We start from the raw sequence: 15419 nt of genomic DNA on the forward strand, positions 1-15419 counted from the left end.
ATGGTTAGTGGTGAACGTGGTGGTGGTGATGGGTTGGTGGGTGATGATCTTGTAGGTCTTTTCCAACCCTGACATTTCTGTGATGAGGCCCAGAGCTCGGGTGGCATTGGTTCCCTCAGCGGGTCAGTGATGATGAGTGAACACGATGGAGAACAGCAGCACTAAACAGGGTCTCTCTTCTCTGCCAGGGGCTTTGTTCTGAGGAGGGTTATCAGACAGGCAGAGGGGTTTGATTTGGTTTCGTGTTGGCATGGGTGGTTCTTGATGAAAACAAAATGGAACTGCCCAGAGTGTGACTGGTTTTGCTAGCTTGGTTTTAACCCTTTCTGTCTCTGTGTTGTTGCAGATAAGGAGTTAGGAGTCGGTCCGCCCGCTGACAATGACGACCCTGGTGCTCGGGGCCCGGCTGTCCCCAAAATATCAGGATTAGAAAGGAGCCAAGAGAAGAGCCAGGACAGCAGCAAAGACCCCGTCCTTGAGCCCGTGGTGCCTAAAGACCCCTGCCCTCAGGCGGCGCAGCCGCTGGCCCAGCCTCACCCCGAGCCGCCCGAGGCCCGCTGCCCCAGCCCCGCGCTCGCCCCGCGCCCGGAGCTGCCCGTCCCGCCGCCCCTGCCCGCGCCGCTGCCCCCGGCCCCCGAGGAGCCCTCCCGGGCCCCCGCTCCCCAGCACCCCCCTGGACAGCACCCCTCGGCACAGCACCCCTCGGCACAGCACCCCTCGGCACAGCACCCCCCCGGGCAGCACCCGCCGCGGCCGCAGTCGCCGCTGCCGCCGGCCCAGGCGGCCCTGCCCGCCGTGCAGCCCCATCCCGCCGCACAGAGCCTCTCCCAGCCCCTCTCCGCCTACAACAGCAGCAGCTTGAGCCTCAACAGCTTAAGGTAGGAGGATGGAGACGTGGGTCTGGGTCTCTGCAGCCGTGCCGGGGTGGGACGCTGGGCTGAGCCTGGGTGGAGTGGAGGGGAATTAACTAAAGGAGATGAGTGGCAGCACATCCCATCCCATCACTGGGAAGTAGAGGGGACTTAGTGCATTTAACCTCAGCTCCTACCCTGAGATGAGCCAGGATCACTCTGTGTCTGACCTGGCGATCCCAAAAACCCTGGCTATTTTTAAATTAGCTTTTACTTTTCCTGCCTGTCATACTTGGGCTTTTGGAGGGGATTTTACACAGTATACATGAGGGGAAGAAAATTGCAGTTTCTGCAGGCTGGGCTGGTCTCTGAAGGGTAACTCTTTAACCCTGCCATCCTTGTAAACATCTGATTCTCCAGGCACTGCTGTGCCCTAGAGCAGGGAGTGTGGTGCAGGTGCACACAGCCCAGCACCACCAGTCACACACCAGGGACTGCACAGCTCCGTGTTTCCTGCACTGCTGACACCTGGCAGTCTGCAGTGGTTTTCTCTCACCTGGCTCTCATCAGCCTCACCTTTTGTTGTCCCCCTCTAAAGATGAGCAGTGAGATTAAACGACACATTCACAGAAACCCGTGATGTCTCTGGAGTCAGGACCCTTAGGTTTCCCCTGCTCTAAGCAAGGTCGTCATTCCCCAAATCTGAGGCAGATGGTGACCTTCAAGACCTGGTGAACCAGCACTATGGTTGCTTCATGTTTTGACTATGGAGGTGTTTAAGACTTGGATTTATTTTTAACCAAGCTGGTATTGCTTGTCTTTAAAAGTCACTGCAATCAGAACATGCTGTTACGTGAAATAAAGACAAGTAGAATTCAGCCCTAGATGAATATATTTTAGACACTCATCAGTAGGAAAAGAAACCTGAGAAATTGCAACCAGTGTAATCACAAATAGTTATTTTGTTGACTCATCTTATCTCTTTATATTGTGGGGGTAGAGAGAGGCATTATCTATACAATAAGCACATATCTTTTGTTGCCTTCTCACCTTCGTTCCACATTTCCTGCAGTCTTTCATCTTACTAATTCATAGCAAAAAAAAATTAAACTTTTACTAATTCAGTGATCACTTATTTTGAGCTCCATTTGCCTGAAAACATGAATCAGAAGCAGTCATGTAAAAAGGACCTGATAATTAAGTAATGAATGCACAGGGCTGATTACTCCTTTGTGTGTCATCCCTGTGTTGTCGGGGGACAGAATACCAGCCTCCTACAGAGAGGGAGAATATGTGTCAAGTGCTGGTGTGGAGAGACCAAAGGAAGTAAAAGATACCAGGGAAGGTCCAGCAGGTGGTGGGAGGAAGGAGTATCACAGTGGTGGGGCTGGGAATAGTAACCTGCATCTGTAATCCTTGAGTTCCATCCGTGCTGTGTTTGATGTGAGCTGTGTGTGGGTTGGGAGGGGGTCTGTGTTCAGAGCTTTCCTCCCCTCCATGCAAAGCCTAATTGCTTTTCTTCTCGTTAACAGCAGCAGCAGAAGCAGCACTCCTGCCAAGACTCAGGCCCCTCCTCCCCACATATCCCACCACCCCTCGGCCTCCCCGTTCCCGCTGTCCCTGCCCAGCCACAGCCCCCTGCACACCTTCACGCCCACCCTGCAGCCCCCAGCACACCCCCACCACCCCAATATGTTTGCCCCTCCCACGGCTCTGCCCCCTCCACCTCCACTGACGTCAGGGACACTGCAGGTTCCAGGACACCCCGCTGGTAGCACTTACTCAGGTAAGAGCCAGAGGGGTGGTGGCCCCGGAGGGTCTCGTGCAGTGTAGGACACCAGTTCTCTGGTTTTAGTCCCAGTAACTGTTTTTGGTGCACTGTTGAGTGGGGAGAGGCTGTACTTGCTGCTGGATGATTCTAAGTGATATCAAAGCCCCAAAACACCCAGACATACCCAATGACTTTTCATCTGGCCTGGGAATGACTATTTTCGGAAGGCTGTGCTTTTTTCATGTCTCTTTTGTTCAACCCATGGTACAACCACTGTGTGCCCCCACAGAATCTGTGACCCCTTTGCTGAAGGTCTTCACTGCAGTTGTGGTCTGAGCCCGGCGTTGCTTCCCTGGCTGGGGAGAGGGTCTGCAGTGGCTGTGAACACAGTGGTGCTGAGCCTGGGTTTGTGCAAGATGGTGTGGGGGGGTGAGATGTAGAGATTCTTACCACTGGAGAAAACTGTGCTCTTTTGTACCTCGACTGTGGGGAGATCATGGAATCATGGAATGGTTTGGGTTGGAAGGATGTTAATCTGGATCCACCACCCTGCCATGGGCAGGGACACCTTCCACTAGACCCCGTCCAGCCTGACCTTGGACACTTCCAGGGATGGGGCAGCCACAGCTTCTCTGGGCAACCTGTGCCAGGGCCCCATCAGGTCACTGAGAAGGATGTGGGGGAAGAAAATGGAGGAAAATCAACATTTGAGTAACATCAGTTTGTACATCAGGGTACTCACATGAGCAGCAGCCACTCGTTTGCTCCTCCAGCCTACTCGTGCCTCCTCACCTATTTAGGGCTGTGTTCATGTCCATACAAATTTAGGGAGAACCCTCAGGGTAGTGCTCAGAGGAATGTGAAAGCAGGCTTGGTGAGGAAGGGGAAATGGAGACTTTCAAATGTCTCAGGCCTTTGGGGAAGACCGAGGGAGCTTTCTCACCCTGTACGGGGTTTGAAGTACAGCACTGATGCCACAGACAGCAAAGTGGCACAAGGTGTGGAAAAGCCCCAGAGCTCACGGGGGGTTGTTTTGTTGTTTGTGTTTCAGAACAAGTGGCACAAGGCGTGGAAAAGCCCCAGAGCTCACAGGGGGTTGTTTTGTTGTTTGTGTTTCAGAACAAGATCTCCTCCGTCAGGAACTAAACACGCGGTTTTTGGCCTCGCAGAGCGCGGACCGCGGGGCCTCCCTGGGCCCCCCGCCCTACCTGAGGACCGAGTTCCACCAGCACCAGCACCAGCACCAGCACACACACCAACACACACACCAGCACACCTTCACGCCTTTCCCCCACGCCATCCCACCCACTGCCATCATGCCGACGCCAGCACCGCCCATGGTGCGTACCCCAGGCAGAAATGTGAGGATAAGTAGAGCACAACTCTATTCTTTATTACAAAAAGTGTTAAGAATTTGCCAGGGTGTGGGGCAGGAGGCCTGTGCTGCCCAGGTGTGGCTGGGCAGGACAGGCAGGGCTGTCCCTCCCTCGTGACAGGCCCGTGAGCGGTAGGTTCAGGTGAAGGATGGGAGCTGAGGGACGAGGAGTGTGCACTCTGGTGCCTCTTCCCTTTTCCTGTCTCTTGATTTACTTTGAAGAAAGAAAAATCCCAAACAGTTTCATTGGAAACTTAATTTTCTGCATATTTTTTCCTCTCTGTTGGTTGCCAAACAATAGAGAAGTTTGTCTTCTATTTTGCCAACAGAAGTAAAGCAAGGAAATATCAAGTAACTAGTTTGTGCTTTGATCCCTTTGCAGTTTGACAAATACCCTACAAAAGTTGACCCCTTCTACCGTCACAGTGTGAGTTTTATTGCTCTGTTTCAAACTGACTTCACTGCTTTTCTGTGGTGGGTTGGGATCACCACTCAATCAACGGCACAGTGTCCAATCTCTCCCTAATCATCACTCCAGGATTTACCATTATTGTCCTTGGTTGCTTTGGCTTTTGAAGGCTTGCGCTCGTGGTGCTTGTTTCTGATCAAGATGCAGTATCAGCTTTTCCAATCAAAAGATCTCTTGCTCATACACCATTTGGAGAGGTTTGATGTGAAAAGATGAGACAGAAGAGCTGACTGTTCCATGGAGCAGGAGGGAGCAGTGATTCCATCACGGTGTTTCGGTTGTGCCACAAACCCTTAGGCTGATATTTTTCCTAAGAAACTTGAAATGAACTGACAAACTATCATGCAAACCCTCCAGGGATAGGTAATCTAATAGTTTTCCTAATCTATCATATTTTGTTTGATAAAATCTGAAAACCTGTCTTATTCTTCAGATTTCAAAGGCACAGCTGATCCACTGGGCTTGTTATGTTTTGAAAGCTCTGTTTGATGACAGCAACATGAATCCAGCTATGCACTAGATGTGTTTATATAAGCTACCAAAAACGTTATTTATTGAGATGAACCGATCTTTAATATTCCAGTTAAGTGTAAACCTTCTGCTCCTAAGGGTGATTCAATTGCTGCTGAAATGTGGGTTGCATTTCCTTCATCCTATTGGCAGAGGCAGGTACCTGAATGAATATGGCAAGAGTTTCTAAATCCTACAGGGATATTTTGATGAGAGAAGGAGTACTGCATCGGCACTCAGAAATCTGCAAAGCACTTGGCTTTATGTGTTGGTTTTGCTTAGAAGTGGAACTGGGCAAAAAAAACTGGTTAAGACCATGGTGTGGTGCTTTCTGCTGTCCTGATTAACCACAGTCCCTGCTCACAGCCTGGCCTACACCTGACCAGGCCTGGTAATTTCTGGCACTTGATTTGAGTAACTTGAACAGTGAGAGTGTTTGCAGGCTCAGCGCTCGAGGAGTATTGGGCAAACATTTAAGCCTGTGCTAATAAAGGGTGATGCTGCTCATTTGCATTGCTGTTTGCAAAATTGCCCTGGGATTTGCTGAGCTTTACATGGATTCAGAAGATATATTGTCATCAATGTTGATCCAAGCAGGAACATGGACCTGGGAGATAGGTACAAGAATTTTAGAAATAAAGCACAGAAGTCCACATGTAATACAGGAAACATTGTAGAAGTCTCCAGCTGTATCTGCTTTTCAAATTCAGTGACATAATACCTTATCAACCTGGATTGTAAAGGTCATGGCATCACCCCCTCTAATGTAAGGAAAGGTTTCTCCATTAGCCAGAGAGCTGTGCTGTGGACCTTGGCCCAGATCTGCTCCCTTGTGCCTCCCCTGCCTTCCCTTCAGGAAAGGTTTGTCCTTGGGAAGGGGTTGCACAGTGATCACCCTGGGATATTTGGCAAGCTGATAGCAGGAGATCCCGTGGTTCCAGGTTACACTGGATGAATGATCTGTGTGTAACCCCAGCAAGGCCTGACCCCTGTGATCCCCCCATGGGACAGGAACTGCTCCTTGTGATCCCCCCATGGGACAGGAACTGCTCCCCATGATCCCCCCATGGGACAGGAACTGCTCCCCATGATCCCCCCATGGGACAGGAACTGCTCCCCATGATCCCCCCATGGGACAGGAACTGCTCCCCATGATCCCCCCATGGGACAGGAACTGCTCTGTGGGCTCCCTCAGCAGCTGCAGCTCCAAAAAGCAGCCCCTGAGTGGTGTGAGAGCACACCCCATAGGGCAGGAGAAATAGGAATAGTGTCCAGCTGTAGCACTTCCACAGACCTTCTTCCTGAAGACAGGAGTTTCCACTATAGATCCACACCAGGAATTCAAATAACTTAAAAAAGCTGGCAGGGAGTGCAGGTGAACTTTGCAGGAGAACAAGGTCTGTTTGAGGGTTAGAATCCATGTCCTGTAGGACAGGGAATGCAGCTCACACAGAAACTCATGTTGAGGTTGAAATCAGTTTTCTTTCTGGGCATCTTTGATTTTACAATCACTTTTAGCACAGTGAGGCATCATTTTTACCTCCAGCCAGGTCCAGTTTAGCATTGCACACATCCAGCCAAGGAGAGCTGTGGAAAGGGGAAATACTGCTGAAAAGAGAAGGGATACTGGGGAAAAAGGGAGCACTGACTATGAAAGATATATCCTGAAAGCTGGAGGAATTTAACTGATACAAAGAGATCATGGAGTTATAATATTTATATTTTATTAATAATTCTGCCCTTGAGGAAAGGTCACATTTAATTAACTTACCAGTTGTTATAAAACTCTAAGGAAATAATTCCTTATTATCAGTCATAGCCAATAGAATACAAAGTATTACGTCTTTTCCCATCATTTGGAATTAGTCCATTACACAGAGAATTAAATGCAGAAGACACTGGAGGATTTAAAGCACATTTTACTCATTAAAAGTTATTGTAAATGAGGACAAGTGTCTCTTAATGATTTCTCAAATGCCTACCATTCACTATCAACTAAATCTCAAAGTGTTTTCTGCACCACTGCATGGAGCAGGTCCAAATTAAATGGAATTAAAAACAACAACAGCAACACTCTTGAATAGAAGTTTGATACCATGCTTTTGAACTGAGAAAATCTTCTGATACCTCTGAAATACTGAAATATTTTCTCAGTGATCAGTGAATATAATATGAATAAATGACCTTGCAGGATGAGCTAATGGAAGGAAAAAGGATGAAGCAAAGCACATGTGTATGCCTGGCATAACCAAATCCATCAAAACTTTGTGATACTGATTCACTCTGGGATGGGATTTTTTCAGTGTTTTCCTGCCCTTCATGTCCAGTCTTTTACTTTGCCCAGTCCTGCTTCTGTTCAATTGGCCATTAACTCATTTATTTGATCTTAAAAGTAGCAAACAGTGCTTGACTTTGATCTGGTGTGTTCGGAGGGGTTTGTCTCAGCCAGAGAGCCCCAGTGGGATTTTGGGTGGCAGTCCCTGTGCAGCTGGGAGCCATCCCATTAGATCCAGAGCTTTCACTGGGAGAATGTATTTGGAGTGTGATGCTTGGAATCCCTGACTGCCACCAGAAGGCAATTTGGTGGGTGATCCCAGCATTTCCATGGAATTGGATGAGTTCTGTGTTCCAGCAATGAGGCAAAGGGTCACAGCCAGAGCACGGAGACAAGATCCCATTGGGATGATGTGGTTTATCACAGACTGGTTTGGGTTGGAAGGGACCTTAAAGCCCATCTAGTCCCACCCCCTGCCATGGGCAGGGACACCTTCCACTAGCCCAGGTTGCTCCAAGCCCCGTCCAACCTGGCCTTGGACACTTCCAGGGATGGGGCAGCCACAGCTTCTCTGGGCAACCTGTGCCAGGGCCTCCCCACCCTCCCAGCCAAGAATTTATTTATTTAGTTTACCTGCTTGTTTTCCCTTGGGTTTGTCTGCACTACTACAGAGCAGCCTTTTGTGTTTTTTGCCTAAATTCTCTGCTCACTGGGGGCAGGGAGGTCAGTGGAGATGTGCACATTTTTGTGCTTAGCAGACTCTCCTTATAAAAAATTGCCCTACATTTTTGGAGGGTTCTGCCTTAACATTTTGTTTAAATACTAATTTTTAACAAATCAGATTGTCTGTCTGCTAATATTAGATGTGGCAGGATATCCTCTCAGACAGGCTAATGAAGTAAGAATTGTGCATATTTTGCTCATTTCCTACAGATACCATTAAAATCCCAAGGTACTAATGGAGTTTTAATGATACAATATCGTAGAACTCATAAGGGTTTTTTCCACTTAAACAGTAGATTTCCAAGTCTTATTCAACTCAGGATTCTGCCTTTTCTCTTGAAACGACTCACAGACTGAAACCATTTAAAACCACTCTCCAATTTAAAAATGAATAACTGAAGGAACAAAGTCTGTCTCACACTCTGCTGGGCTAATGCAGGGACAGGCTCTGGCTGCCTGATTTTGGAACTGCTTTTAAGCTCTAAACATCATGACATCTGTGAACATCTCATTGATGCTTTAACTAACATTGTTGCAACGAGATCACTCCGATGCTCCTCAGTTTCCTCCATGTACCATTTTCCTGCTGTTCCACAGGAATGTTTTCTGTGTGTTGCTCCTCTGCCTGTCCTGTGCTGGCATTGATGTTCTTCTCTTTCTGTTCCAGCTGTTTCACTCCTATCCTCCAGCTGTATCAGGTATTCCTCCCATGATTCCTCCAACTGGCCCCTTTGGATCCCTACAAGGAGCTTTTCAACCCAAGGTAAGACAGGAATTACCTCTTACTGCTCACACTGTGTGATGCAGGTCAGGGGTTGGATATGGTTCCTATTCTGGAGCAATGAGGTCTGAGTTACAGCCTAATTCCATGGGGGACAACAGGCTTTTTCCAAGTTTACTTCGAAGAGAAGTTATTTCTCATTAGGTTCAGACACATACTAACATTTTCTAAAAAAATTATATATATAATGGCATAGTTCACTTTAGAAGCATAATTAGTTCTGAGATAGTGTGCATTAATGAAAGGTCATGTAATAATCAGGATTTTTAGAAATGGTGATCATTATTGTTTACTCATTTCCATAATTAGCTCCCAGCTCCACCACAGTGAAGAACACTGATTTGTCTCTCCTCGTGTGTGATAGCTGGGAGAGAGAAATGTGAGGAGTTCAGGGGGGTTTTCTTTTGTTTTCATGGAGTCACTCTTTGTTTATCAGTGGGAGGAAACCACAGTCTGTGGCCTTTGCAACTAAAGCCTGAAATCAGGCCTGGAATGTCTGCAGAGGAGACACCTTCTCCCTTAAATTGGCCCATCCACTCTAATGACTGAATATGTAAATTGCAGTTCATTAGTGGGATTCTTCCTCTGTATGGTAATCAGACTGTTAACAACTCTGGTTCTTAATTGTTAGTTATGCTGTAGCTGATTTCTATTTTCTTCATTTAACCTAGGAAGAAGCTCTGTCTAAATGTAGGGGAGCTGGGTTGATTTTTTTTGTTTGGGGTTTTTTTTCTTCACAGAGCTGCATTTTGTTTTATTAACTGACTATTTACATTCAAATCATGGGAAAAGCTTTCATGTTTTTTCAACTGGATGTTACCTTTCCTGGTATCTGCATGGTGCCAGTGCCTGTGGAAGGAGCTGAGGCCCTTGGGCAGTGACTGAGGAGATGCTCAGTGTGCTCAGTGCACTGGTGGTGAGCAGAGCACGAGCTCCTCCAAACACTGCTTTAGATTCCATGTCAGAAATGTGTTCCTAATCAGGTTTTCCATATTAGAAAGATTTTCCAGAGTAAACAATCACTGTTCCCTCAGTGTTTTGGATTAAAATAATGGGAAGTTGGTGGACAATGGAACTTTGGAAATTGAGATGATAATACAGATACTATTAAGTGGATTATAATGGTTCTTCTTTCCTCTTTAAGAAGTTTATCTCTGCTGCTTAGACAGTGGTAATGATAAAGAACTATTATTTTTCATGTTCTGTTGCTTTCAAGCATTGTGTCACTGATTAATGCTCTCTCCCTGTGGTGTTTCTAGACTTCCAATCCTATTGATGTTGCAGCCAGACCTGGGACGGTCCCACATACCCTTCTCCAGAAAGATCCACGGGTCCGTAAAAAATGTTTTGTTTTCCTCAAGTAAAGCTATTCCTCCTGAAAACCTCAAGTGTCCAAATTAATATCCTAAAACTAAAGCTGTCTGAGCTGTTTCAGTCAGTGAGGACTGGAGAGGGTGTATGGGAAGAATGTCAAACAGATCCTGTGCAGTGGCAGAGCTCTCTCCTCGCTCAGCTCTCCCCCCACAGCCCCAGGGGTCAAGGCATAAAAGCCCAATTCAGCACAGAATTGTACAAACCTCTCCAAGATTTGTGTTTGTACTCTGTAATTGTTTTTAATGTGGGTAATGGCAGTTATTCCCTGGGTTACTGTAGCATTGATTGCACCAGTGAAATACAGATGCACTTTATTGATCACTCGGTGCCTCTGGGTTCCTGCGTTCCAGGGGATGTGAACAGCATTTATTGCCTCAGCACTCGGGCTCTTCTCCTCCTTCTGTTCTCTGCCCGTGGGTTGTTTGTGTGTGAGAATTCATGGACGTTGTTTGCCATGAGAAACATCACACAGACACATTTTTAGCAGAACTCTCTGACAAAAGCAATGAAGAGCTCTCCTTAAAGTCCCATGTTGTGCTATGACTTCACTTTAAGGTGCAGCAGAGCTGTTTTCGTTGGGTTATGCCAAATTCCAGGACTTTGGTTTGCTCAGAATTGGTGCTGTAGTTGAGCTTTATACCAAAAAGAGCCACATTTTTGTTTATGTATCTAATTGCAGAGATAACTAGAGCCTCCCATCCTGAAGTCATTTAGCTTTATGTTCCCTTTCAACTTGAGTTTCGATTATTTCAAGATGATTCATTGTGCCATCACTGCGTCTGCTAAGTACCTTTTACACCTATAAATCTCCTTTAGGATTGCATTTCAAAACAGAAAATCCAAAACAAATGAGCAATACCCAATAAATTGAATTTATTTTCCAGCATTAACTGATGAAATATGAGCAGAAAAAAGGGGAATAAGAAAATAATCTACTAAAAAAAAAAAAAAACAAAACCAAAAAAACCAACAGGCCACATAAAAAGTAGTAATGAGAAAACTGGGTTTTGACCCAGCCCCTGTTTACCAACATCTGTTGCAGTGTGAAAAAATAATTAAGGCAAAGCCCATTGTGGCAGAGAACCCCTCGGGCAGTCCGTCAGTGGTGGCTGTTTGGAGGCACAAGGCAAGGAGCTGATGCCATGGCTGGTGATGGACACACTGCTGCGTGGGGCTGACACCCCATTCCAGCCCCTTCCCACCCAGTCTGTGGGATCAAGCCTGTGGAAAAGGAGCTTGTCTACTCTCCAGCCTGGTCATGAGCCGAGCAGCTTTGAAAGACGACAAAAGTTTGCCCAAAGGAGAGATCTGTGCTTTCTTCAGCAGAGTTAACCAGCCATTTTTGTAGCATTAAATCAACAAATTAAAGCTGATGCCAGAGGACAGAGCTCTCTGTGAGCCTTGTTGAGTTGCTTGTCAACACTCAGGTACAACAGCCCAGGGGGGAGGGCCACGCTCAGGGACGGGGGCCAAGGACTAATTATTATCCAAAAGGGCTTCATTTGAAAGTAAAATGATAACATTTTAATTTTGTCTCTTAATGAAGCAATACAAATTTGTTAATTAGAGCAATTGTTTGAGTGACAGGCATGTAACCAAGCTGTCATTTCTTCTTCACAGTTGACAGATCCGTTCAGGCCCATGTTGAGGGTAAGAAATCTTCTTGTGCTACAGTTTGTCGAGCTTGGCTCGGTCCCACCGGGTTGAAGCAGCAGAATAATTGCAAATCAGTGCTGCCATGTGTCATCTGGGGTGTTTTACCCCTCATTTGGGAGCAGGATGGTCAGTCCTTCAGCTTGTGATCACTCAAGGACAATGCAGAGTTTCAAAGTTGGAAGTTTTCTGCTTCTCATGCAGCCCCTCACACGAACACTCGAGGTTAAATATTGATAATCCTTCTATCATCATTTCCCGAGCCAAATCCTAGAGATCCTGGCAGTGATCCCCTGTCATTTCACTGCACACTGAAGGATTTTGCATTTTATTATTTGCTGGGTGTTGTCAGTGTTATTCAGTGTGGTACATCCCACCCAGGTATTTACTGTCCAGTATGGACAGACAGTCCGCTTCAAACACAAAATATTTTAGAAATAAGGATCTAAAGATCGATCTATCAGCCATCCAAAAGGGTTTCTTGTTAATTTTTCAATGTAGTCAAGAAGAAGATTTAGATTTTGATCAAACCAACCAAGTGAACTTATGAAATCACTGGCACAGCCAGTTGTTTTGAATTAGCAAAAGGCTTGAGCTTAGGGGAGCATGTGTGTGAGAGAGGGTTTAATTTTTTTGTGATTTAATTACTGGTTGATACACACCTAAAAATAGAAGGCAGACCATGTACCATAGTTTGTGAAACATTTCATTTACAAATAGCTCAAGGAGCTTCTTGAATTCCTGTGATAATTTTTAAATCTGTGGGAATCATTAGTTGTGTACTTACTACAGACCTTGGAGTAACAAAACTGGGAAAAGTATATCCTCCATGAGTCTTTCTCAGTCAAAGTTTCCAGCTGTGCTGGAAATGGAGTTCAAAATCAACAAGGAAACATAACAAACACTCTGGTTCTTCCCTCCCTCTCTCCTCCCCGGGACTCAAAGCCGTGGTGACAGGAAGGATGCAAAGACCCTCCCAAACAGAGTGAATGGACTGACCTCCAGTGTTTTCAGTACATTGATGTGCTCAAGTCTTGGAGGTGCAGACCAGTAATTATATGAGGGAGTCAGATTTATTTTGAAAACCAGAGAGACCTTTTAAGCTGCTTTAATTTTCATCTTTCTGTGGAAATGCCAGTCCTGGCATAGCTGCACTTGTGGGAATGACCTCAGTGTGCAGTTGTGAGCAATCCAGCTGTGCAGCAGCTGCTGGCTGGGACACAGCTTCACTGATCTCAGCAGCACAAGCTGCATTCTCAGCCAGTGGCATCAGAGGATTACAGGAGTGTGTAAAACAGGAGCATTCCTGGATATCCAAGAAAGACTTCTTAGCAAGGGACAAAGGTTTTTCATTTCTAGGTTCCCAAGAGGATTGAAGGGAGCCCTTTGGGAGGGGATCCCCTGGACCAAACTGGGCTGGGCTAAGGGTTGGTAATGGTTCTAGAACTAGGATAAAGCACCACAGTTTTTTGGAAATTACTGATGCAGGTGTTTTGTTTTTCCAGAAACCTGGGAAGTGGTGTGCCATGCACGTCCACATCGCCTGGCAGATCTACCACCACCAACAGAAAGTCAAGGTCAGTGGTGGGGCACACCTGAATCTTGGATGAAGGGCACAGAGCAAACCTGTGAGAGGAAGAGTTTGCCTCTCACTTGAGCAGTTCTATGCCATGGCCCATGCTTTGGTAAATCCACCATGCACAGCATTACAGCACAACCCTCCCATTCAGAGAGCTGGTGTATCAGAATGAAAACCTGAAGTACAATGCCAGTGAAATGTCTGGGATGCTCCAGAGCCAGGACACCAGGTCTGGGGCAATAACCACCAGTTTGTAGCTGGGAAGGGTGAGATAGATGGGTGTGCCTGAGAGCTGCAACAGTGCTTTTATTTGTGGCTGAGGACACAAATGTGAGATGGGATTTTTTTTAAGTCTGGAGAAGCAAAGCATGTGTATCCTTTTCCTCTTAGTCCTGTTCCTGGTCAGCAGGGGCACAGGGAGATTTCTCCTGTCCCTGGGATGCTTTGCCCAGTGTAGGCTGCACAGCTCCCATCACTCTTCCTTCACAGCCCATCTCCTGGCTGGAGGTTGGACCTGGATGAGTCCAGGCTGCTCAGGCAGACACAGCCCCTCAGGTGATGTGTTATCAGACACTCTCTCATTGCACTGAAACTTAAGGGAAGTATTTCCTTAGTTATTTTTGAAGCTTTGAGATTTCAGGGGTAAGGTCCATGGGCAGTTTGGGCTCTCCTGAAACAAAAGTCAGAGAAAAGCAATGTATTCATGTGATAAGTGAGGGTGTTTCTATTCCTACTGCAACTGTATTTTCATTGCACGTGGACTCTGTGAAGTTTCTTTCCCTTTATAGTGTTTTCACTCTACTTGTCACAGAAAAATCCTGTGTTGCTCCTGAAGTTTTTCACTAAGTAAGGAAAGGTTGTTCTTCACTGCTCGTGCTTCAGGAGTCAATAACTTGTGTTAGAAACTAAAATTACCAGGGAACTCACAGCACTTTGCAGTCTGTGCGTGCAATTGAGGTGTATAAGGTATTGCTACAAGAATATGAAGATGTTGAACAGCTACAAAAACTTGCAGCTAATAGAGTTTAAAAATAACCCTTTTAAACAAGGTTGACAGGTTAATTTGCTGCAGTAGACATATCTCTCTTCTCTGCTTCCTTATGTTTCCCCTGCTAGTGATCTTCATTCATCTTCCCATTATCAAAAAAGACAAGATTATAGACCTAGAGAGTTATATGTCCTTTTTTTGTATTTTATTGAAAAGGTATTTTCTTGAAATGAAATTATTATTCCCATGCTGTCTATGTCCTTTGAATCTTCCTTGATTTGATATTCAGAGAGAGGTCATACCACTGTATTTATAACTCATAGTAAATGCCATTTTCATGCAGCCATTTCTTTTGCCTAATCCTTTTCTACCTTGCATGTTAAAAAAAAAAACAGGAATAAAGCCCAGAAGCACAGGACAGGATGTTACTTGGCTTTTTGAGGCTGTGCATGATGAACATTTCAAGAATAATTGAGAAATGTCTTTCACTATCTCAGTTCAGTCAAAAAAATGAGGTCTGGTCTAGAATAAGTGAGGGAGGTTGGTTTGTGTTCCTGGAGGACAGGGGAGCCACGTCCTCCCTCTGTGTGACCACGAGGGGGGAATCTCTGGCTGAAGGCTCACAGAGGACAATTTCTCCTTCTAACCCATGGCTGTGAAGGTGCCTTTTGTCCTGCACAAGCTGAAGGTGCTGCCTGACCACAGAGCAGGGAACAAACCAGACCTGCTCAGAGATTTCCTGTTGGCTGCAGTGCCACCAGACTGCTGAGAAGTGTGGAAGGCTCGCTAACTACCTGGCCCAGTAATTGCTTGCAGAGGGCAGCAGCAGGCACTGGAGGAGCAGGCAAGATGGGAAACTTTAAAACACAACCTTCCTGACCTTAGGAAAAATTGCATGCAGCTGTGGATGCTGTTTGCCTGCCTTTGCCCCTGCAGCAAGACCCGAGTAACCTTTGTGCACGCCCAGGGAGTTCCACAGGCAAAGCCAGGGCTGCACAAGGCACATTTCCACTGCTCCTCAGACTGACCACTGCTCAGGAGAGGATTTGTGCTCCATAATTGGCCCTCTC

General features: G+C 46.4%; 1 protein-coding gene across 10 annotated transcripts in view; it reads left to right on the forward strand.

The window, feature by feature from the left end:
* AUTS2 (activator of transcription and developmental regulator AUTS2) overlaps positions 1 to 15419 on the forward strand; it is a 1122443-nt gene that overhangs the window by 743197 nt on the left and 363827 nt on the right. For 6 of the 10 annotated variants that reach the window (XM_064677607.1, XM_064677606.1, XM_064677611.1 and 3 more), the window contains 8 exons: positions 347 to 878; positions 2384 to 2637; positions 3742 to 3983; positions 4380 to 4424; positions 8642 to 8737; positions 10015 to 10086; positions 11750 to 11779; positions 13288 to 13359. In XM_064677607.1, coding sequence (XP_064533677.1) covers positions 347 to 878; positions 2384 to 2637; positions 3742 to 3983; positions 4380 to 4424; positions 8642 to 8737; positions 10015 to 10086; positions 11750 to 11779; positions 13288 to 13359 — 1343 coding nt within the window. The remainder of the gene's footprint in view (positions 1 to 346; positions 879 to 2383; positions 2638 to 3741; positions 3984 to 4379; positions 4425 to 8641; positions 8738 to 10014; positions 10087 to 11749; positions 11780 to 13287; positions 13360 to 15419) is intronic. The other 4 variants (XM_064677608.1, XM_064677616.1, XM_064677609.1 and 1 more) reach the window with 3 other exon arrangements.

This window comes from Pseudopipra pipra, chromosome 21, assembly GCF_036250125.1.
Source record: "Pseudopipra pipra isolate bDixPip1 chromosome 21, bDixPip1.hap1, whole genome shotgun sequence".
NCBI classification, from domain to species: Eukaryota; Metazoa; Chordata; class Aves; order Passeriformes; family Pipridae; genus Pseudopipra; species Pseudopipra pipra.